Here is a 21909-nt window from a genome sequence, read left to right on the forward strand (position 1 = left end):
TTTTTGTATACGGCCACCAATTTTGCAGAGTTTGATAATAATAATAAGTAGCTTATGGAGCATTTTGCACACCCAGTGTTTTTTATCCTCATGATAAGCCCATGAGATTTGTACCCATTGTACAAGTGTACACACATTGTACCATTGTACACATTTTGTGGATAGGGAGAGTGAGGCACAAGGCAACTTTTCCGGGAGGTCCCAGGATTGGAGTTCTGGCAGCCCAAATCCAGAGCTAAGTCTTAGGCACCCTGTCATTTTCCTATGATTACGCTGGGGTGGCTTAGATGTCAGGAGTTAATATTCCAGAACTGTCTGGGTTACAGTACACTTACCACTAATCTCGGTTTTCACAATTTGCAGAAATGATGTGACTGAAACAGATGAACTCCTGAAGCTCTGATAGACCATTGTTTTTAGTTTAATTTACTTACAACTTTGAAGGTGGTTAAGTTGCATATGAGAAATATGTGGGGCCTATAGCACCCACAGACCTAAAGTGACTAATTAGAGGTATCAGGTTCAACCCTGAAGACCCACCTGCCAGTGTAATGTGATCAGGTTATTTTGTGTTAGAAATAGGGCCAGATGGGTTCTAATTCCCAATTTTACTACTGTGCACCATGTGCTCCTTCAGTAAATCACTTATTTTTCCTTTAGGTATCCCTAAGAATGGGGTCGGTTGTAAAGCAATTACAAATTTAAAATCCTCGGAAGTACAGTAATAGTTCATTTCAGCTTGCCAGTATTGTCCTTCTATAGAATTTTAGTCCAAAGAATAACTAGCTTTGTGTAAAAGCTACATTTAATCTCTCCCAAAGCACATACCTATATGAAAAAGGCATGTTTCCTTTTAAATCTGGAAGACAGTTTTATGGTCCTGTTCTGTTTAGATATTGGAATTTATTACACAAAGTAATTATTTTTAGGTTTCTTTATAAAGAAGGAACAACTGGTATGTTTTATGAGTCTAAGGTTTCCTAAAAGTGTATGTTTTTTTATAAAATCTCTGGCTTAATTACTAGTAAAGGATTGCTAAAGGGACAGATGGAAGTAAAGGCTCAGTTTCCTTTGCTCTTCTTAGACTTTGCTTTGATAGATTTGTATGGATCTCCCAAATCTAATTGGAATGTATTTTTCTTTTCTTCTGTCTAGGTTAGGAAAAGTCTCTCCTGAAGATGTGGAATATTTCAACTGCCAACAAGAGCTGGCCTCAGAGTTGAACAAACAGTATCAGATAGTCGAAAGAATAATCGGTGAGCACATGGAAACTTATTTTAGCAGTGTTTGAGCTCCGCAAATAATGGCTTTTGGTTTTGGGGTATTGTAAATTTAAAAATGCACTTTGTAGACTTACTTGTAGAGAATAGATGTAGGGGAAAAAAGGCAAGAGAATACACGGCTATCTAGATTGATTTTGAAGGAAGAGTTAACAAGATTTGCTGGTAAATTTGGACGTGGGAGATGAGAGAAGGCGGTGTCAAGTACGATGCCAAGACTTATGACCCAGGCAAATAGGAGAACAGAGGTACCATTTACTGAAATGGAAAGGCTAAGGGAAGAACTGGCTTGGAGTGGAAATCAAGAGCTGGGTTTGATATTTGTAAGTTTGCTATTCTTCTTGGTTGACTAATTGGGGAGTATCGTGAAGGTTGTATGTAGCATATGTGAGCTTGGAGTTTAGAACTCTCAGTCTGCGCTGGAGATTTATATTTGGGAATTTATCAGTATGTAGATAGTATTTAAAGCCTAAGATTTACTGAGATTATCAGAAATAGTATACCTCGTGAGACTAGGAAGTTTGAGAGCATTCCAGGTTTTGGAAGTTAGGGAGAAGCCACAGGAGAAGAGAAAGAAAGTCTGGTGAGAGAGGAGGGGGGCTGAGAGCATGATGCTCTGGGGGGAAGGAGGACTGAGACTTGATCCTTGAACTTGGGCTGGTTCAGGATCTGTGGAGTGGTGGGGATGAGGCCTGATTGGGGTGGCTTCAAGAGAGAATGAGGGGGACACCGCGAGTGAAAACAACTCTCCTGGGGAGTTTTGTTGTAAAGGGGAACAGAAATGGGGTTGTAGCTACTCAGGGCTGTGAGAGCAAGACAGGTGTTCCTTTTTTTTTTTTTTTTTAAATGTCAGATTATAGAGTATATTTGTATTCTTATTCATAGGACCTAAAATGTCATTCTTTCCTTGATTATAGTGATAACTTTTCTGTCGTATTTTCCATTTGTGTAGCCGTGAAGACAAGCAAATCTACATTGGGTCAATCAGATTTTCCAGGTAAGCAAAAGATTTGGTTAACAAATGTTAGTGAGCATCTAAGAGCAGTTCAGGTTTTGCAGTGTATTTAGTTTTGCCACTTGGTGTTTCAATGGTCATGTGTAAAACAGTGACACTCCCCTTCTTTGATTGACAGTTGCTAATCTACTAATTTTTGTATACCAAACAGCTCACAGTCGGAAGCCCGCACCTTCAAATGAACCTGAATATCTATGCAAATGGATGGGACTGCCCTATTCAGAGTGCAGCTGGGAAGATGAAGCCTTGATTGGAAAGAAGTTCCAGAGCTGTATTGACAGCTTCCATAGTCGGAACAACTCAAAAACCATCCCGACGAGAGAATGCAAGGTGTGGTGATGGCTGGCTTTTGGTTTTTCGGGGGAAAGATGTGTTGGTGGGAAGGGTTGATCACATAGATATTGGAAAGAGAAAATGTACAAAAGTAAATGATAATTCCCATTTTGATGTGAAAGATGAATTAACCTTGACATCAAAGGAAAATATTAAAACAGAAGAAGATGAATTGTATAATGGCTTCGCTGACCTCTTTAATCTTAAAATTCATGGAACTGGATATGTCTAATTAGAGATATTGTGCAGAATATTTGAAAGAATTTAAGCACTTTAAAGAGACGTGACATTGTATGGTGGGGCGCCTGGGTGGTTCAGTCGGTTGAGTGACTGATGGTTGAGCAACTGGTGGTTCAGTTGGTTGAGCATCTGATTTTAGCTCAGGTCATGATCTCATGGTTTGTGAGTCCAAGCCCTGTGTCAGGCTCTGCGCTGATAGCACGGAGCCTATTTGGGATTTTCTCTCTCTCCCTGTCTCTGCCCCTCAATCACCCCAGCTCATACATTCTCTCTCTCTCTCTCTCTCTCTCTCTCTCTCAAAATAAATAAACTTAAATAAAATAAAGAAATGTGATGGGAAAGGGGAGAAGCTCTGAATTCTAAGTTAGAAACTAAACATATAAGCTTTTTATTTGCTTGATTGTTTGCATAAATCCTTTCCCTTTTTTGGAATTCATTCCACATGTAAAATGGTGTGCTTGGGTCCTTGGCAGAAGAAGTCTGTGTAAGACATGGGCTCTGTCTCTGAGGAGTTGACGTCCAGTTCATGGCACCAGACCTCCATCTGTGGAATGCAGTGTGTATTTGAGGGGGCAGTGAGTGTAAAAACGAACTGTGGTCAGAGAAATACAGAGGCAGGAGTCACTGAGCTCCAGTAGTCCATGAGGAGGTTTAAAGGGTTAAAGAGATTGCACTACTTGAATTGCCCTGGTTCTTGAAGAATGGGTTGGTGCTGGATAGACAGATGGAAGGGGGCCCAGGTTATTGCCCTCCCCTGAAAGGCATCAGGAGAAAGATGGTCTTGGGGCTGGAAGAGAGGAAGGTGTTATGGGCAAGTGCACTTAGGTCCGAGTGTGCATGTCTTGAATACCTTGGAGGGTAATGCTGGCTTTATCTGGTGGGTATGGACACGCCTACCTCCCTGAGAGAGAGCAGCATGATGGAAACAGTGTTGTATTCGGAAAACTTCATGTAATGGCAGTGTGTAGTTACGAAAGCCAGAAGGTCCAGCCAGAAACATGCCCTGGAAGTCCGTGAGGGAACCACAGTGTGCGGACAAGGGAAGTCACTGTGGGATGCAAGGATTGGAGGGGAAGAAGCTCTGGGGGAGCCGTGGCAGAAGTGGACGTGGGGCTCGGTGGCTGAGTGTGAGGAGTCAGATTCTGTTCACTGCTGGGTGCTCACAGAGGAGAGGTGAGATGGTCAGTAATCACCTTAACCAAATACACTGTTAGGGCGGTACATCATGTAATAGGGTGCTGATGCCATAGAGCCCTAATCTTCAGAGAAATGCTCGCTATGAAAAGACTTTGTGGCCAAAGAACTTTGGGAAGCATTCCTAAATGAAGTTTTTCTGTAAATTCACAATATGGACAAGCGTTTTAGACTTTGAAAAGTCACAGTAATGAAATTTATGTAACTTGTATTACATTGTTTCCCAAATGGATTTAGTCACAGAATCCACATTTTGTACTGTGCAAAGCATAGAGACATGACCTTACTAGACTGATGTTCTTCACATCCTTTCCTTTAGAAAACCAAACTCACACACTTGGGGGGTTCAAGGTCAGGGGGTTGGCATTTTGGAATTTGCAGATGTTCTCATGGTGACCTTCTGCTGTGTTTGGCATATACAGACTTTCCCAGTGGTCTTGTTTTGTACCGTTTAAATGAGATTATAAAGATGAAAATGGAGCACTCCCTGCCATATGATAGAGATGATGTAAAATTAGTGCTGTGTAAGGATGTTCACAGACTGACTTCAGGACAGGAGCACGTTAACCAAAGACTATTTCAGGATACATCTGGCTTTGGGAGTACAGACCTCAATGAAAGGAGGTGTGGGTGCGGTGGGGTAGGTGAGGTTGGTGATTCAGATGTGAAATGTAAACTTCTGTGCTTTAGTTCAGAGCACATAAATCATAGGTAGCATTTTAACATGGGAATAGGAAGAAAGTCTTTTTCAGACGTGGGCTTTGTGAATTTTTTTGTCTTTCAGGCCTTGAAGCAGAGACCACGATTTGTGGCTTTAAAGAAACAGCCAGCATATTTAGGAGGGGAGAATCTGGAGCTTCGTGATTATCAGCTAGAAGGTCTCAACTGGCTTGCTCATTCCTGGTGCAAGTAGGTAGAAAATAGGTTTGAAATTCTCTGTACCGTTTTTGGCTTCTTTATTTTTAAGTGCAAATAATTATTTCTGTTGTGGATTATAGAAACAAAAATATATGACTGAGAGAAGGCTTTGGTAGGAGTTCATATGTATGTGTAATACCATTTTAATCTGAAGTAAAGAATACTTTGTTAATTAGTTATTTGGGGATAATTTGTCCTAGCCAGAAACCTATGTCATAACATGTTGTTTATGAGTGTGAATATAAGTAGCAAGTTAATTTGCCCACATCTGTGATGGGGAAGAAAGAAGATGTCTGTTTTCCATTCATTTTCCTTCTAGGCCAGGGAAACCTTTCCCTTCATTTCTTGTGGTAGTGCTGAAGAATAGTGTGAAACACCCCCCTCCCTCCTAAGGTTGCTGTACATACTATCCCATGTAGAGGAAGGTCTCTGATGGTTGAACCTATAAAATTGTCCTTACTTTTTGTAACAAAACCACCTTAATTTTGAAAAGGAAAGGTGTGACAATGAAAGCATTTGAGGTTTAAAGGTGCTTGGAGGCAGTACTCATGGATGTTGTCCATCAGATCAATTGCAAATCTAAGTAGTCTCTGATTACTGTGTGTCAGGCCCCATCTAGGCCTGGACAGTTTTAACAGTGAACCACGACAGACCTAGTTTCCCTGTCCTCCCAGGGCATACTGTGTGGGAAGGATCTTTAATGCTTACCTACAAACTCCTTCCCCCACATGTAATTCTTAAGTGCTTCAGTGTTTTACAGTAAGGCAAAAATTCTTGTTTCCGAATTGAACTGCAGCCTGGAAATAAAACCATGTGAACTGGTTTTCTCAATGCCAAAAAGTGGTTTCTGGTTAGAGGTACATTTAGAATGCCTGCTTCCCAATGAAACTACCTATATTCTTTGTCCTGTAAAATCTAATACAGCATCTAGCATTCAGTTATGAACATTAGAGCCCTTGGTGAACTTCAGTTTGTGTGACTAAGGATGTAAGTCTGATAGGACTATTCTAAATTGCGTAAAAACTGGTTTTGTTTCAGAGAACAGGGAGATCTCATCTTCCTAGAAGATAGTTCTAAAGCTAGGTGGAACCTCAAGAGGTTGTGTGATCCAGCCCTCTCATTTTGTACTTGAAGGGTCTTAGCCACAAAGATGTCATGTGCAGTCATGTCACGAACATCACTGTCACACTGTGTGCTGAAGAGGACCCAAACAGTTGTTAGGCCCTAGTCACAGGAACCTTACATTAAGTAATATGCTGTTTTGGCCTAGTTTTAGAAAAACAGGGAAATCCATTCAAATCTCTTTCAGTGTATGAACAATGGCAGTTTGTTAGGGAGAGGAAATGTTGGAGAAAATCCTGTTTCCTCCCTACTAGCGTGGAAAGGTGAGAGAAATTAGGAGGGAAATTACACAAAGGAACATAACATATCTGAATAGTGCATAAATTATAGAGATTTAGATTATAGAGATTTAGATTTAGATTTAGATTTATAGAGAGGTATGGCCTCTTCCTTCTCCCCTGCCCCAGTATATTTGCCTTTGTCCTTTTCTTTTCCCATAAAACTAGCCATTCTGTGGAACACGGAATGTATTTTTAAAAATTCAGTCTCTTCTTGGTAAATTAAATGTCTTGTATTTCTAATCCGTTCAGTTCTTTGTAATTTGTCCATTATTTTTAGTTCTTTCTGGGTTATTGATTAAACATTTGTTATACATGTATAAACCTTTCATCGCCTGATTTTTCTAGAAACTCTTAATGTTTGCAGCCTTTTGCCATGTATATATTTCTAATTCCCTGCCAAAAGGGCTGTTTTCTATTTCCTGAACATACTTTCCTACTCTGGCCATTTCTTCAAGTGTTTTTCTTCTAGCTGAACAATCCTCTCCTGTTAGTATCCTGTTAAAATATCCAGACTGTCTCCTAGAGCAGTGTTTCTCAAAGTGTGGTCCAAGGAATACACCTGCATCAGAATATCCAGAAGTGTCTGTTAAAAGTACAGCTCTTTGAGCCCTTTCCCAGATGTTCTGATTTGGTAGGTGTAGGGTGGATTCAGAAATCTGATTTGCAGCCTGTCTCTGCTGTAGACTGTGCTGTATTTAAAACAAGCTTCTGGGGCGCCTGGGTGGCTCAGTTGGTTAAGCGTCCGACTTCAGCTCAGGTCACGATCTCACGGTCCGTGAGTTCAAGCCCCGCGTCAGGCTCTGGGCTGATGGCTCAGAGCCTGGAGCCTGCTTCCGATTCTGTGTCTCCCTCTCTCTCTGCGCCTCCCCCGTTCATGCTCTGTCTCTGTCTCAAAAATAAATAAACGTTAAAAAAAAAAAATTAAAGAAAAAAACAACAAACCAAGCTCCAGATCTGCAGCACATAGGCCTGGGGAGGAGTGTATGTAGCATTAAACAACCCAGCGGCATGCAGTGGAGTGGGTGGGTGATTTGAGCAAAGGCACGTGGCCATCAGGCTGTAGGGTTCACCAGCAGTTGGGATAGCCAGTTTGCCCCCCTGCTTTCTGTAAAGGTGGAGCCCAAGGTCATGTTCTTGGATACCCCCATAAAACAAAACCTGCCTTCTGTGTTACAAGGGGTAGATGTAAAAGAACAAAATGCAAGGTAAAGAACGTAGTCTGAATAAGCTCTTAAAGTATTTCCAAAGCTTTGACTGTACTTAGATCACTTGTTCTGCTATTTTGTAGTTTCTACTACAAAGGAAATACAGTTGAGGCTGGTAACCAGTGCCTTGCTTGGTGAATTGGGAGTCATTGGTGTCCTTGCTGTTTGTGCACATGCTGGTGTGTGTGTGTGTGTGTGTGTGTGTACACGTACTAATGGTTTTGTTTTGTTTTGTTTTTATTTTTCTCTTCCTGCAGAAGTAACAGTGTAATCCTTGCTGATGAAATGGGCCTAGGAAAGACCATCCAGACCATATCATTCCTCTCCTACCTGTTCCACCAACACCAGCTGTATGGCCCCTTTCTTATAGTCGTCCCTTTATCCACCCTCACCTCATGGCAGAGGGAGTTTGAAATCTGGGCACCAGAGATTAACGTAGTGGTTTACATAGGTGACCTGATGAGCAGAAATACGGTGTGTAAACAAAAAGAATTGGGATAGAATCTGTGTTATAAATGTATTTTGGAAATTGACCTAAAACCATTATAGTCTTTAGTAACATTATGATTCCGACACTGTAATGTGCCCCCACTGTTGGGAGATTTATGTATCACAAAAATGCAACTCACATATTCTTTAAAATATGCTTACTATATTAAAGGAAAGCAATAGCAGTATGTGAATGGGAATTTGTTTTAGTTGGATTGCAGTATTTAGTTTTTCTTCTCTTTGTCTCATATTTCTAAGACTATTTTATTTATAATGGATTATAAGATGGAGTTAATACCCTGTGGAATGTTAATATTATTTTTGCTGTTTGAACAGAGAGATACTACTAAAAATGATCAAGTTCTTAGAGTTTGTTTCCCAGCCTTTTAAAATGGTGAGGTTGCATAACTTAGTAAGGTAGGAATAATGAGAAAGGACAATGGACTTTGCTGGGGCTATAGAAGAAATGAGAATTATTTGTCTGTTTTCAACCTTAACTTGAGCATAGGGAACTTAGAACAGAGAGGCTTGAGTTGATCTCTGCTTAGCGGTTCTTTTCTTGATTATGAGTAATTTTTTTAAAAGCACCTGTTGTGTGTGAGGGCTTGTCTGTGCTTGGTGCCTTTTACAGGTATATGACCTGTAATCCTCATGATAGTCCTCATGATAGTCCTCATGATAGTGGATGGTATTCTTTCTAACCGACTGAGGAAGAAAAGGACTCAGAGTTTAACACTTGTCCACAGGCCAGCTACAAAGTGGCAGAGCTGGGGTTGGGACAGAGATGTGTCTGGTCCCAGACCTTTGCTCTTTCATTACTGTGTGTTAGAGAAAACTGTTTCTGGGAGATTGCTTATCCCAAGAGAAAGCCATCAGGAATTCTCAAACTTTTGAGAGATATGTTATATATTATACCGATTGAAACTTACTTTTATTAAATATTTTCATTCAAGTCGTCTAACCTAAACCTGGTAGATTTGCAGATTTCCCTGCTCTAATTTTGAGTTTCTAAGCCGTTCTTAGCTTTGCTACAATCTATTTGTTAACCATTATAAAAGAAAAACACTTCCTAGATGATGCAAAATGGCTTCAAGCACTGCATTCAAAGGTGAAGACAAAGTGAACTCTGAAAATTGTGGAGTCAGGGAAATTTTCTTTTCTTAAATTTTTTTGAAGTTTATTTATTTTTGAGAGAGAGAGAGACCCGAGTGCGAGTGGGGGAAGGGTCAGAGAGAGAGGGAGAAACAGGACCTGAAGCAGGCTCCGGGCTTCAAGCTGTCAGCACAGAGCCCAATGCAGGGCTCGAACTCACGAACTGTGAGAGCATGACCTGAGCCAGAATTGGATGCTCAACTGACTGAGCCACTCAGGCGCCCCGAGTCAGGGAAATTTTCTATGTGGACTCTCATACTCCTTTTCTTTGCTCTTCCCACTTGGTGGTGATTTACCTGCACATACTCCTTGTCCTGTTTCCCGGTCCCCAACTTGACAGCCAAACTACAGGAGCCTTGTTATGGGCCATCGTGCCTGCTGGGCGGCCGGTCACACTGCAGTATGATGGGCCATTGTGCCTGCTGCGTGTCCGGTCACACTGAAGTATGAATGTGTTAGTTTTTGTGTTCCTTTACATTAACATTATTTTCATGCATTTTACATTTTCATTCTGTAACCTTCCTTTTCCTTTTTCTTGGAGGCCACATCTTTCTGCTCTAGATTAATGAAATTTCTGACCAAGCCAGAGGTTGGGAATTGTTCTATTTGTTAATAAAAGTATCGCACTACCAAAGAGCAAAGAATAATAAAATATTCCTTAAGAAAATTCACATTCTGGGAGGTTGCTAGATCAGTTCAAGTCACCAGGGTTTAACTGCAGATGGAATGCATTTTTTTGTCAGTTTTGTCAGATGTATTGGGATGGGGGCAGGGGTAAGTGATAGGTTATTTGAGTTCTGGCAGTAAAGTTTCTGCTGCTCAGTGATCTTTTAATTCTTTTACTGCTCTATAGTTTGGTTGCTTCAGTCAATTTAGAATGTATAAAATATTCATTAAATTCTAATCAGTTTTTTTATTTGGCATGTTTCTATGCATCTGTCACAAGACTGCTGGTGATAAGAAAGGTAAAAGTTGAAATTGTATCTTAATTACTGATTTCTCTTCTAGATACGGGAATATGAATGGATTCATTCTCAGACTAAAAGGCTGAAGTTCAATGCACTTATAACAACATATGAGATTCTCTTAAAAGATAAGGTGTGTAATTTGTAGTGTGACTTGTCCCAATGGTGGGCTCTGTGCTTCCCGCTTGCCATGTTGCTTTTCTTTATTTAGTTAAAAACAGACAAGTAAACAAACAAAAATCCACAAAGATACTGAGCTTATAAATAAAAATCAGAACCTTACAGTTGAATGGGACTTTAGATCGCTTAGTCCAATTGAATTAAATAATAGGATGAAAGGGTATTGAAGCCAGTAACTTACTTGAGATTCTAGTCAGCCATTGGAACCTGGGCTTGAGTGCCATCCCAGGCATTTCCCATCGTATCATCGTAAAGGAATTTCTCCACAACAGATGATGTGAATGGTCTCTGTGAGGAGGACGTAAAAATGAAGTTCTTCATATCCTCTCTTTTCTACAATTACTAAGAAATGTATGTGGCAGGTGGTCCCACTGGAGATAAGTGTAAATAAGTTCAATTTGGTGGCTTTTGTTGTTTCTGTGCTTCAGGGTTGGGGTGGAGAATAGGCAGAGGAGAATCTTAAGGAGAGACTGCAAAATCACAGTTTTTGTTTCTGTATCATTTTTGCCCAGCATACCAATTTCTGTGTTCTTGCCGTGGGGCATGCAGCAGTACGTGGCATAAGAGATTCCCCCCTCCCCCAAAACCTTTTGGATGGTGGTGTGCTCTTTCGAGTAGACACTAGTCTGGCAAAACACAGACTAAACAGAAGAGTCCTAAAACAATTTTAAGTCCTTGAAGAACAAATGTTTCTGTGTATACCTTTGTGATGGCATTTGTACAGAGATAATTAACACTTGAAAGTACTTTGGGTTTCCTTCTGACCTGGTGGCTCGTTCTGTTTTGTTTTTACTTTAGACTGTGCTGGGCAGTATTAACTGGGCCTTTCTGGGAGTGGATGAAGCCCATCGGTTGAAGAATGATGACTCTTTATTGTATAAAACTCTGATTGATTTCAAGTCCCACCATAGGCTCCTGATTACGGGGACCCCTCTGCAGAATTCCCTCAAAGAGCTCTGGTCCTTGCTGCACTTTATTATGCCGGAGAAGTAAGCTCCTTCCTATGTGTTTCGAAAGATGCTAGAATGTCTGAAATGCCAATGCTTTTTAACTTTTTAAAAATAGACCTTAGGGAAAACAGATGGCATGATTTGGGAACAGCAAAACATTAAACTGCTGCAGGAATAAAATTAGTAAAACGTTCCATAATAAATGTTAGGAGGCACAGAATTCAGCATGTCAAGGAGGAAAGCCTATTATCTACAAGACATTTGAATCTGTTAATGCTTTGGGGAAATAATTGGTAAACAGGAAATGTTAGACCTTCTCACTGTTGTTATAAGGTAATCAAGAATTGAAGTATACAAGGTACTCAGTCTGACAGGTGTTGATATCTTAAACCCAAACCTGTGATAACAGAAGCAATCAGCATTAGCTATTACTCAGGTCTGTAATTTACTAAAGAATCATAGAGGTCTTTATTGAAAAGATTTTTATGGGGGAGATGGTATACATGTTTCATAAAACTTAGTTATCCAGCAGTATTCAGTGATGCTTGAAATGAAACCTAAATTTGTTGCCCTACCTTGGGAGACCCCGCCCAGTGTGGCACCTCGATGGTACTCTTGATTCCTCCCATCCCATCCCAGAATGGCCACTGTTCTGCCAGCTTTCCGTACCTTTAACCTGCCAAGCCACTGCCACTCTTTATCTGGGATGGTCTTTCTCCTCATCTTCACATGGCCAGGAACATTTTTGCCTGAGCCTTTATGACCACCTCCTTTCAGATTCTTCTCAGACCACCTAACCTACAAAAGCCTGTCAGACATGCTTATCACCCTACCCTGTTTTTTTTTTTTTTCTATGTGGTACCTCACTGCTTTCCTTTCTTCCTCATTCATCTCATGTCATTAAATTTATGCATTCAGAAGTACCAAGGATCATGTTTACTTTATTCCTCAATGGTCCACATTGGCTGGAGTAGTATCTGGCATGCAGTAACTAGTCAGGAGTTGTCAGATTGACAGGGAAATGCTCCACAATTTTTTTTTTATAACTCAAAATATTTGAGTGCCTGCTATGTGCCATAAACTAAGCAAGGCATTTTGGATAGCATAATGAAAAACATGAGTGGTCTCTTCCCCCATGTGTTGTTAACTTTTTTGTAAACACTGTTGAGATGTAATTTACATATCATAAAATACATGATTGTAAGTATACAATTCGTTTTTTTTAGTAACTTCGTGGATTGGTGCAACCATCACCATAATCTAGTTCTAGAATAGTTTCTTCACCCAGAAAGTTCCCTCTTGCCTGTAGTTAAATCTGCTTTTGTGTCTAGTCTGAGGCAGTCACTAATCAGCTTTCATCTCTAGATTTAACTTTTTTAGAAATGTCATATAAATGGAATCCTAATAAGTAATCTTTTGGTTTTGGCTTGTTTCATTTGGCATAATATTTTTGAGATGTACCTGTGTCATAGAGATTTATTTTTTCTCTTAAAGTGGAGTAATACTCCATTACATGTATCACCAGTTGATGGACATTTGAGTTGTTTCAGTTTTGGGCTATTGTGTCTATGTGTGGACATTTGTTTTTATTTATTTATTATTTTATTTATTTGTTTTTATTTATCTTGGTTGGATACTTAGTGAAATTGCTGGGTTGTTTGGAAAGTAGGTATTTACTTTCCATCTGCCATTCCTACCAGTTCTCTATACCAACACCAATACTTGGTATGTCATCAGTCTAGTCATTCTGGTGGGAGCGTAGTGGTATCTCAGTGTGGATTTTACTTGCGTTTCTTTAATGACTAAAAATGTTGAACATCTTTTCATGTGTTCATTAGCCCTTTGTGGATCTTTGGTGAAATGTCTGCTTAAATCTCTTGCCCAAGTTTTTATTCAGTTTCACCTATTTTCTAATTTCTTTTGTGTTTTTTTCTTTGTTGCATGGTTTTTGTTTGTTTGTTTTTTAAAATTTTTTTTTTTTCAACGTTTTTTATTTATTTTTGGGACAGAGAGAGACAGAGCATGAACGGGGGAGGGGCAGAGAGAGAAGGAGACACAGAATCGGAAACAGGCTCCAGGTTCCGAGCCATCAGCCCAGAGCCCGACGCGGGGCTCGAACTCACGGACCGTGAGATCGTGACCTGGCTGAAGTCGGACGCTTAACCGACTGCGCCACCCAGGCGCCCCTGTTTGTTTGTTTTTTAAAGTGTGTTGGTTAATTTGAAATATTTAGGTTTTCCCAGATGACTTGTAATTGAATTTTGTTTTAGAGAACATGTTTTAAATGAATTCACTGTTATTTATATATGGTTTAGCATGTTGGGGTGCCTGGGTGGCTCAGTTGGTTGAGCGTCTGACTTCGGCTCAGGTCATGATCTCACAGTGCGTGGGTTCGAGCTCGTGTAGGGCTCTGTGTTGGCAGCTCGGAGCCTGGAGCCTGCTTCGGATACTGTGTCTGCCTCTCTCTCTCTACCCCTCCCCCACTCATGCTCTGTCTCTGTAAAAAATGAATAAATCTTAAAAAAAACTTTTTTATATGGTTTAGTATGTTTTCTGTTTTGGAGAATGTTCTTTGTGTACTTGAATAATACTCTGCTTTCATAAGGTGGAGTTCTGTAAATGTCCATTAAGTCAACTTAGTTAATAAATAGTCTTATTCAAGTCTTACATACCTTTCCTGACATCATGGCTAGTTTTGTTATTGACAGTGAAATATTTTAATATTTAACTGTAGTTGTTGAGTGATCTGCTTTCAGTTCTGTTACTTTTTCCTTTGTGTATGTTGAGGGGTTCAGGTGTTAGGTTTGTGCATGCTTGTAATTGTTCTTTGTTCCTGATGTGTTGATCTTTTTATCATGAAATGCCCCTCTTTATCTCTAGTAATATTTCCTGTTCCTTAAGTCTATTTTGTGTGATGTGACAGCTCTTTAGCTGTCTTTTGGTAACTGTTTGCATGTTATGCTGTTTCTGTCCTTTTACTTCAATTGCTGTTTATGAGTTTAAAAATGTGTCTCTTGTAGACAACATGTAGTTGGATCTTCCCTTTTTAATTGAGTCTCTGCCTTTTGAAGAATTTAATTCATTCACATTTAATGTAATTATTGATATGGTTGGATTTATGTCTACGATTTTACTTTTCTCCCTAATATGTCTTACTCTTTTCTATTTCTCCTTTACTGCCTTTTTTGTCTCAACAAGTATTTTATAGTGTGCCACTTTAACTCTTCTGTTAACTGGTTTTTTTAAAAAGTTATTTTCTTACTGGTTGTTAGGGTTTTTAGTATGCATCTCATCCCAGTCTTCTTTAGATTAATATTAGTTTAATTCTGGTAAAATATAACAACTGTTCTCCAGGATGGCTTCGTTTTTATTTCCTTCCTTGTGTTGTAAACCCAAGAAGACAGTGATAAAAGTATTGCTTTATCCAGGTTTGTCTTTTAAAGTAATAAGGGAAAAACATATAGTCTTTCATATTTACACATTTATATTATCATTTCCAGTTATATTTATTTCTCCCTGTGGAGTTTGTCACTGGGTTAAAATCACTTTTTAGCTTACAGGACTTCTTTAGTATTTCTTGTGAGGCAGGACTACTAGCAACAAGTTCTCTATTTTCATTTGTTGGTGGCTGTCCTTTTTTGACTTTTGTTTTTCAAGGATAGTTTAAGACTCTTCAGAAGATGAGTAGAGAAGCTTGACCACTCTAACCATGCTGCCCTGACTACTGCGTTAGTAGATTAGGCTGAAACTATTTCCCTTTTTTTCAGGCACCCTCACTACGGTGTGCTTCTGGGAGTGGAGCTCCCTCGGCACCCCTCCTTTCTCTGCCTTCTCTCAGAGCAGAGTTTCTGAGTCTCAGCACTATTAACATTCTGGGCTGGATAATTCTTTTTTGCTGGGGGCTGTCCTTTGCATTATAGGTTATTGAGCAGCATCCCTCGCCACTACCCCACCACATGTCAGTAGCTGCCTTCTTTCTCAGTGGTAACAACCAAAAATGTCTCCAGACATTCCCAGTGTCCCCCAGGGATTGGGAGACATTGGGCATCACCACCAGTCGAGAAACACTATGTTAGAGGTTCTTTTCCTGTCACACTGCACCCTGCCTATCCCATCTCCTTGTTGTCCTCTTGCCTGTCCTGTTTCTTCTCACCTGGGTCCTCTGTCCCTTCCACAGAGCTCTGTGAGTCGATAGTAGCCTGAGGATGGAGGCAGTTGCCCTCTTCTCGTCTTGAACAGTCTGTTGTACCTTCTGTAATGAGACCCTGTTCATCACATATTAGCATAAGGCCGAGTTTTTATAAAGCATGCTTTTCAAAGGTACAAGTGCCGTAAAACATAACGTAGAAAAGTTTAGAAATAGTCAAATTGTCAATTATTTATTATTAACCTTTGTTTTCTGAAATAGAGTGTTTTCCTGTGTATTACTTTATAGTTTTCATATTGGGTCTTTTTGATACACTGGAAGTGTTTGCTTCAGAATGCTGACTTAGATGATGAAAATGTGTCCCTTATCATTCAATAAGTTGGATGGACTGAGGTCAGTTTCAGGTCTTCTATGACTAAGGTCAATAAATATCCTTTGGTCTTCAAATTCTAAGAGAAGAAGTACATCCTACATAGCACCACTGAGATGAGATGAGATGAGATGAGACTATTCTACATAGTAGGAGTCTTGAGGCACCATGCAACATCTGTTCTTGTCCCCTGAAAAAAGAATGTGGTGCATAGTTTCCACCAATGAATGGTTAGCTAGATTTGCCCTTTTGTACTTGACTACTGGAGTGGATGGTAGGGATTTTGGTTCCTAATTGGTCATAATTACTTTTTTGCTATTTAGCAACTGTGGCGTTCCTAGTAGACATGATTATTCTGATAGTTCATCCAAAGTGTTCTTTTGTGGCCAGTTGAATTACTTTTGGAATGATGGATTGGAGTTAGAGATGTAGTTTTGTGTGTGTGTAAGAGAACTTTTTCTCTTCGAAAGCTTTGTTTTTAAAGCATTGTTTTCGGGGTGCCTGGGTGGCTCCATTGGGTAAGCATCTGACTTCGGCTCAGGTCATGATCTCACGGTCTGTGAGTTTGAGCCCCGTGTTGGGTTCTGTGTTGACAGAGCCTGGGGCCTGCTTCAAATTCTGTCTCTTCCTCTCTCTCTGCCCCTTCCCTGCTCGTGCTTTGTCTGTCTGTCTGTCTCTCTCTCTCTCTCTCAAAAATAATGAATAAACATTAAAAAAATTTTGTAAAACATTGTTTTCAAACATATTTTTATTTTTTATTTTTTTTACATGTTTATTTTTGAGAGGGAGAGAGAGAGTGCAAGCGTGGGATGGGGGAGGGACAGGCAGAGGGGGTGGACAGAGGATCTGAAGCAAGCTCTGTGCTGACAGCAGCAAGCCTGATGCGGGACTCGAACTCATAAACCATGAGATCATGACCTGAACTGAAGTCAGGACGGTCAACTGACTGAGCCACCCAGGTGCTCCTCAAACATTTTTTAAAAGATTGTTTTTCCACAAAGATTCATGCAACTCCATTAGTTAAGGAATTAAGATTTACCTTTGTTTCTGCCTGAGCTTGGTATGCAGAGGACTAAAATCCAGTATTTTCCTCATCCTTAGCTGTAGTTCCTTCGATTCCAGATGGTGCTACAGAACCACTTGGTCCTGTCAAAGAAATGATCCACCGAAGAAAAATTATTGTACAGAGCGGAATTAAATTTGGTCAGATAACTTTTTTTTTTTTTTTAAATGTTTATTTAGTTTTTCAGAGAGACAGACAGACAGAGCACGAACAGGGGAGGGGCAGAGAGAGAGGGAGGCACAGAATCTGAAGCAGGCTCTAGGCTCTCAGCTGTCAGCACAGAGCCCAACACAGGGTTTGAACTCATGGGCCTATGAGATCATGACCTGAGCCGAAGTCAGACACTTAACTGACTGAGCCACCCAGGTGTCCCTGAGCCACCCAGGGGCCCCTGGTCAGATAACTTTTGTACCTTCATCTCCTCAACTGTGACAGGCTATTACTGTGTTAAATTTTTTAAATTAATTAATTTTTAAATTTACATCCAAGTTAGCATATAGTGCAACGGTTTCAGGAGTAGATTCTAGTGATTAATTCCCTGTGTATAACACCCACTGCTCATCCGAACAAGTGTCTTCCTTAATGCCCCTTTCCCATTTAGCCTATCCCTCCTCCCACTACCCTCCAGCAACCATTTGTTCTCTATATTTGAGAGTCTCTTATATTGTCCCCCTCCTTGTTTTTATATTATTTTTGCTTCCCTTCCCTTATGTTCATCTGTTTTGTATCCTAAATTCCTCATATGAGTGAAGCCATATGATACTTGTCTTTCTTTGACTAATTTTGCTTAGCATAATAGCCTCTAGTTCGAGCCATGTAGTTGCAAATGGCAAGATTTCATTCTTTTTGATTGCTGGGTAATATTCCATTGTGTGTGTGTATATCACATCTTCTTTATTCATTCATCCGTTGATGGTTATTTGGGCTCTCTCCATATTTTGTCTATTGTTGCTTGTGCTGCTATAAACATTGGGGTGCATGTACCCCTTTGAAACAACACACCTATATCCCTTGGATAAATACCTAGTAGTGCAATTGCTGGATCGTAGGGTAGTTCAATTTTTAGTTTTTTGAGGAACCTCCATACTGTTTTCCAGTGGCTGCACCAGTACATTCCCACCAGCAGTGAAAAAGGTTTCTTCTTTCTCTGCGTCCTCGCCAACATCTGCTGTTTCTTGAGTTGTTAATTTTAGCTGTTGTGATAGGTGTGAGGTGGTATCTCATTGTGGTTTTAATTTGTATTTCCCTGATGATGAGTGATGTTGAGCATCTTTTCATGTGTCTGTTAGCCATCTGGATGTCTTTTTTTTTTTTTTTTTTTTAACATTTATTCATTTTTGAGAGATGGAGAGAGAGGCAGAGCATGAGTGGAGGAGGGGCAAAGACAGAGGGAAGAGCCCGATGCGAGGCTCAAACCCATAAATTGGAAGATTATGACCTGAGCCGAAGTCAGATATTTAATCGACTGAGCCATCCAGGTGCCCCTGGGTGTCTTCTTTAGAGAAGTGTCCATTCATGTCTTTTGCCCATTTCTTCACTGGAGTATTTGATTTTTGGGTGTTGAGTTTGACAAGTTCTTTATAGATTTTGGGTACTAACCCTTTATCTGATATATTATTTGCAAATGTCTTCTCCCATTCTGTCGGTTGCCTTTTAGTTTTGCTGATTGTTTCCTTCGCTGGTCTATTACTGTTTTTTAAATCCAGAAGTTAGTTCTTTTTCTAACCAACTGTAATCTGTTTTCTTAGCACATGGTCTGTCCAGTCAGTTTTCCTGCATGGTGGCTCTGACCAGACTACTACCCTTTTTAGCAATTTGATCACTACCCTTATTAAAATATGTACCAGTCATTTACTTTATAAGTACTGTTCTGCAAAGCGTGGTGCTTGGTATTAAAAATACAAAAAGATAAAGCAAGCCCCAAGAATTGAGTGTATAATCACTTGCAAAATGTACTGCATACCCACTCCACAAAATAACTCAGTAGAGCAGATTTCAGAGATGTAACCTCTTGGTATAAGATTTGTTTTTTGCTTTGTTTTTGCTTCTGCTTCTGCCTCTGCTGTCTAGGCCAGTCTGAATTTGTTTGCATATTTATCACATGAATTCTAGCATACTGTTTTCATTCTTTTAATTTTCTTCTTTGTTATTCCTCAGTAGAGTGAACTTCTATTTTTCTAAAATCCCAAAGTCTGGAATATTTAAGCAATCCAAATTTTTCCTACTTTTGTGAGAGTCATATGTTATGTACACAAGTTGATAATAGGGATATATCTAAAATAACCTCTAGGCTGTGCATGGTGTTATTGTTAAGTTACTTACTGCTATAAGCCTATACCTTTTATGTATGTGGTATTTTAAGTTGACAGTATTCTGCTTTAGAGAACAACAAACTTTTTCTTAAAGGGACCTGATAAGAAACATTTCCAGCTTATAGGCATTATGGTCTGTTACAGCTACTCATCTCTGCTGTTCAGAGGGAAAGCAACCATAGGCCATTCATAAACCATTCAGTGTATACATAAAGGGATTCTTAATGCTTTTTAGTAAGAATACACTAAGTAGGTGAAAATATTTGTTGTCTAGCACAGTAGGGGAAGTAACTTATAAATAAGGTTTATATTTAAGTTTTTAGACTAGTATAGTTTTAATTAATGATAATGAACGTTAAGTAAATTGAAATGTTCTCTTAAATTTGTCTCCCAGCTCTTCAGAAAATAGCTTGATATGGTGATAGTTCCTGATGTCCAGTTGCTTCATACATTTTGTGTGTGACGTGCCATCCCTAGCATTGAGATAGTTCAGTTGGCCTTGTTCATTTTAGTCTTCTTCCTAGTTTTAATTCCTCATTTATTTTTGTTCCTGGAGTATTTTCATAGAAGTGTGACAAAATACAACTTAGGTTTATCAGGCTATAAGCTCTAGTGATGTGTTTAGATTTCTACCCCAAAAGATCTTTTTGCCTGAACTTCCTGAAGATGGCTGTTTTGTTCATTCCTAGGTGTTACCGAGGCAGGTGTTGATCCACCTCGCAGTGCCTGGTGAAATGCGTGGCCGTTTATCAGTTCAGAAATGGCAGCAGGCTCTCTTGATGCCAGTGCACACTAGCGGTGCTGGCATTTTCTCTCTGACTTTCCATTTTAGCAGAGAGTAGTTGCTTTGGAGTCTTACAGAGCTCTAGGAAATGTTGAGCTATTTATTCCGGAACATGACTGGCCTCAACAGAGGAGGGCTGCCTGGTATCAGAGGGCAGACCACGCAGCAGCGATCAACGGAGTGCTAGGCTTGGTCGATGGCATGCTCTCCCCTACTGAGCTTTAGTTTGCACACAGAACCCTGCTAGCTCCTCCAAGTGCATCATTGGCTTTCTAGTGGCAAAACCGTGTACTTCTTTCAATCCTCATGAAATAAATTTCCTTCATTTTTGGGGTTTGTTTTTGAAAGAAATCTGTTCACCGTGTCCTATTCTGGACTTCTGCCACAGGCCCGTTAGTAATCAAAGATAATTGAATTAAGATTGAAATGCAAGGGGGCACCTGGGTGGCTCAGTCAGTTGAGCGTCCGGCTTTGGCTCAGGTCACGATCTCACGGTTCATGGGTTCGAGCCCTGCATCAGGCTCTGTGTTGACAGCTCAGAGCCTGGAGCCTGCTTCAGCTTCTGTGTCTCCCTCTCTCTCTCTCTCTCTGCCCCTCCCCTGTTCATGCTCTGTCTCTCAAAAATAAATGAACATTGAAAAAAAGTTAAAAGATGTTGAAATGCAAGGAACTTTCCTCTATAGAGTTGAGGCAGAATTATTATGGTGACAAGTTTTTTAATTCATTAAAATTTTTTTTTAACATTTATTTTTGAGAGATAGAGTGGGAGAGGGGCAGAGAGAGAGGGGGACAGAGGATCCAAAGCAGGCTCTGAGCTGAGAGCAGACAGCCCCATGTGGGACTCAAACTCACAAACTGCAAGATCATGACCAGAGCCAAAGTTGGGCATGTAACTGACTGAGCCACCCAGACGCCCCTAAGTTTTAGAATTTATTGTTAATAAAATTTGTGTCTTCAAGTTCTAATACTATTAAATTGGTGTCACTTGTGTTACTGTTCTTATTTGGGGGCCATAGTTTGGTTACTGTCATCATAAATCCACTAATTTTTTAATCTATGAACAGTGAAGATTATTGATGGAAATTATGTAACTGACTTTACCTTTGAGTGGTGACAGCTGTAATATTGCCACTAATTCTCTTACCTTTGAATTTGTTTCCTAAGAAATTGCAGCTTATTAAAAGATAGCTTATTAGTTTTTCTGAAGAACATTTCATAACAATAACTTATGTATACTTACTCATTGCATGTTATACAGAAGTGTCCTGTGAACTCTAGATCCAGTCTAAGAATTGGAAACCCAGTGTTATCCAGTGTAGACTCATTGGATTGATTCAGTGGGTTTTCTCTGTAGACTCATTGGATTGATTCAGTGGTTTTCTCTTTCCTTACTGTTTTCCCCTCTCTTGTATTCCTGAGCTAGTGACTGATAAAATTTATCTTTCCTTATAGGGAAGAGTCTTATTTTGTTTGTTGTTTGTTTACAGATTTTTTTTTCCATTTAGTTAATTGAAATTTTAGCTTGAAAAACTGCTTCTTTTTCTTCTCGGTTGCTTCTGTAATGAACACTGTCCTGTTTTATTTCCAGGTTTGAATTCTGGGAAGATTTTGAAGAGGACCATGGGAAAGGAAGGGAAAACGGCTATCAGAGTCTCCATAAGGTGTTGGAACCCTTCCTTCTCCGTAGGGTCAAAAAGGATGTAGAAAAATCCCTTCCTGCCAAAGTGGAACAGATCCTCAGGGTGGAGATGTCTGCTCTGCAGAAGCAGTATTACAAGTAAGCTGTGGGCCGGGTCAAGCCTCAGTGGGATTAACATCAGTACAGAGAAGCCATAAGATAGACAGTTGACAGACTGCTTTTTTCAGTGATGCCTCAACACAGATTTAAGAAGCAGTATACTCATGGTTA

General features: G+C 39.9%; 1 protein-coding gene across 6 annotated transcripts in view; it reads left to right on the top strand.

Annotated features, from left to right (window-relative positions):
- Positions 1-21909, top strand: part of CHD2 (chromodomain helicase DNA binding protein 2) — a 122789-nt gene that overhangs the window by 40996 nt on the left and 59884 nt on the right. For 5 of the 6 annotated variants that reach the window (XM_007078247.3, XM_042988131.1, XM_042988133.1 and 2 more), the window contains 8 exons: positions 1156-1256; positions 2233-2277; positions 2447-2625; positions 4847-4971; positions 7846-8062; positions 10238-10327; positions 11173-11363; positions 21589-21777. In XM_007078247.3, coding sequence (XP_007078309.2) covers positions 1156-1256; positions 2233-2277; positions 2447-2625; positions 4847-4971; positions 7846-8062; positions 10238-10327; positions 11173-11363; positions 21589-21777 — 1137 coding nt within the window. Of the gene's footprint in view, positions 1-1155; positions 1257-2232; positions 2278-2446; positions 2626-4846; positions 4976-7845; positions 8063-10237; positions 10328-11172; positions 11364-21588; positions 21778-21909 lie in introns of those variants that run through there. The other variant, XM_042988134.1, reaches the window with a different exon arrangement.

Source organism: Panthera tigris, chromosome B3 (genome assembly GCF_018350195.1).
Source record: "Panthera tigris isolate Pti1 chromosome B3, P.tigris_Pti1_mat1.1, whole genome shotgun sequence".
NCBI lineage: Eukaryota > Metazoa > Chordata > Mammalia > Carnivora > Felidae > Panthera > Panthera tigris.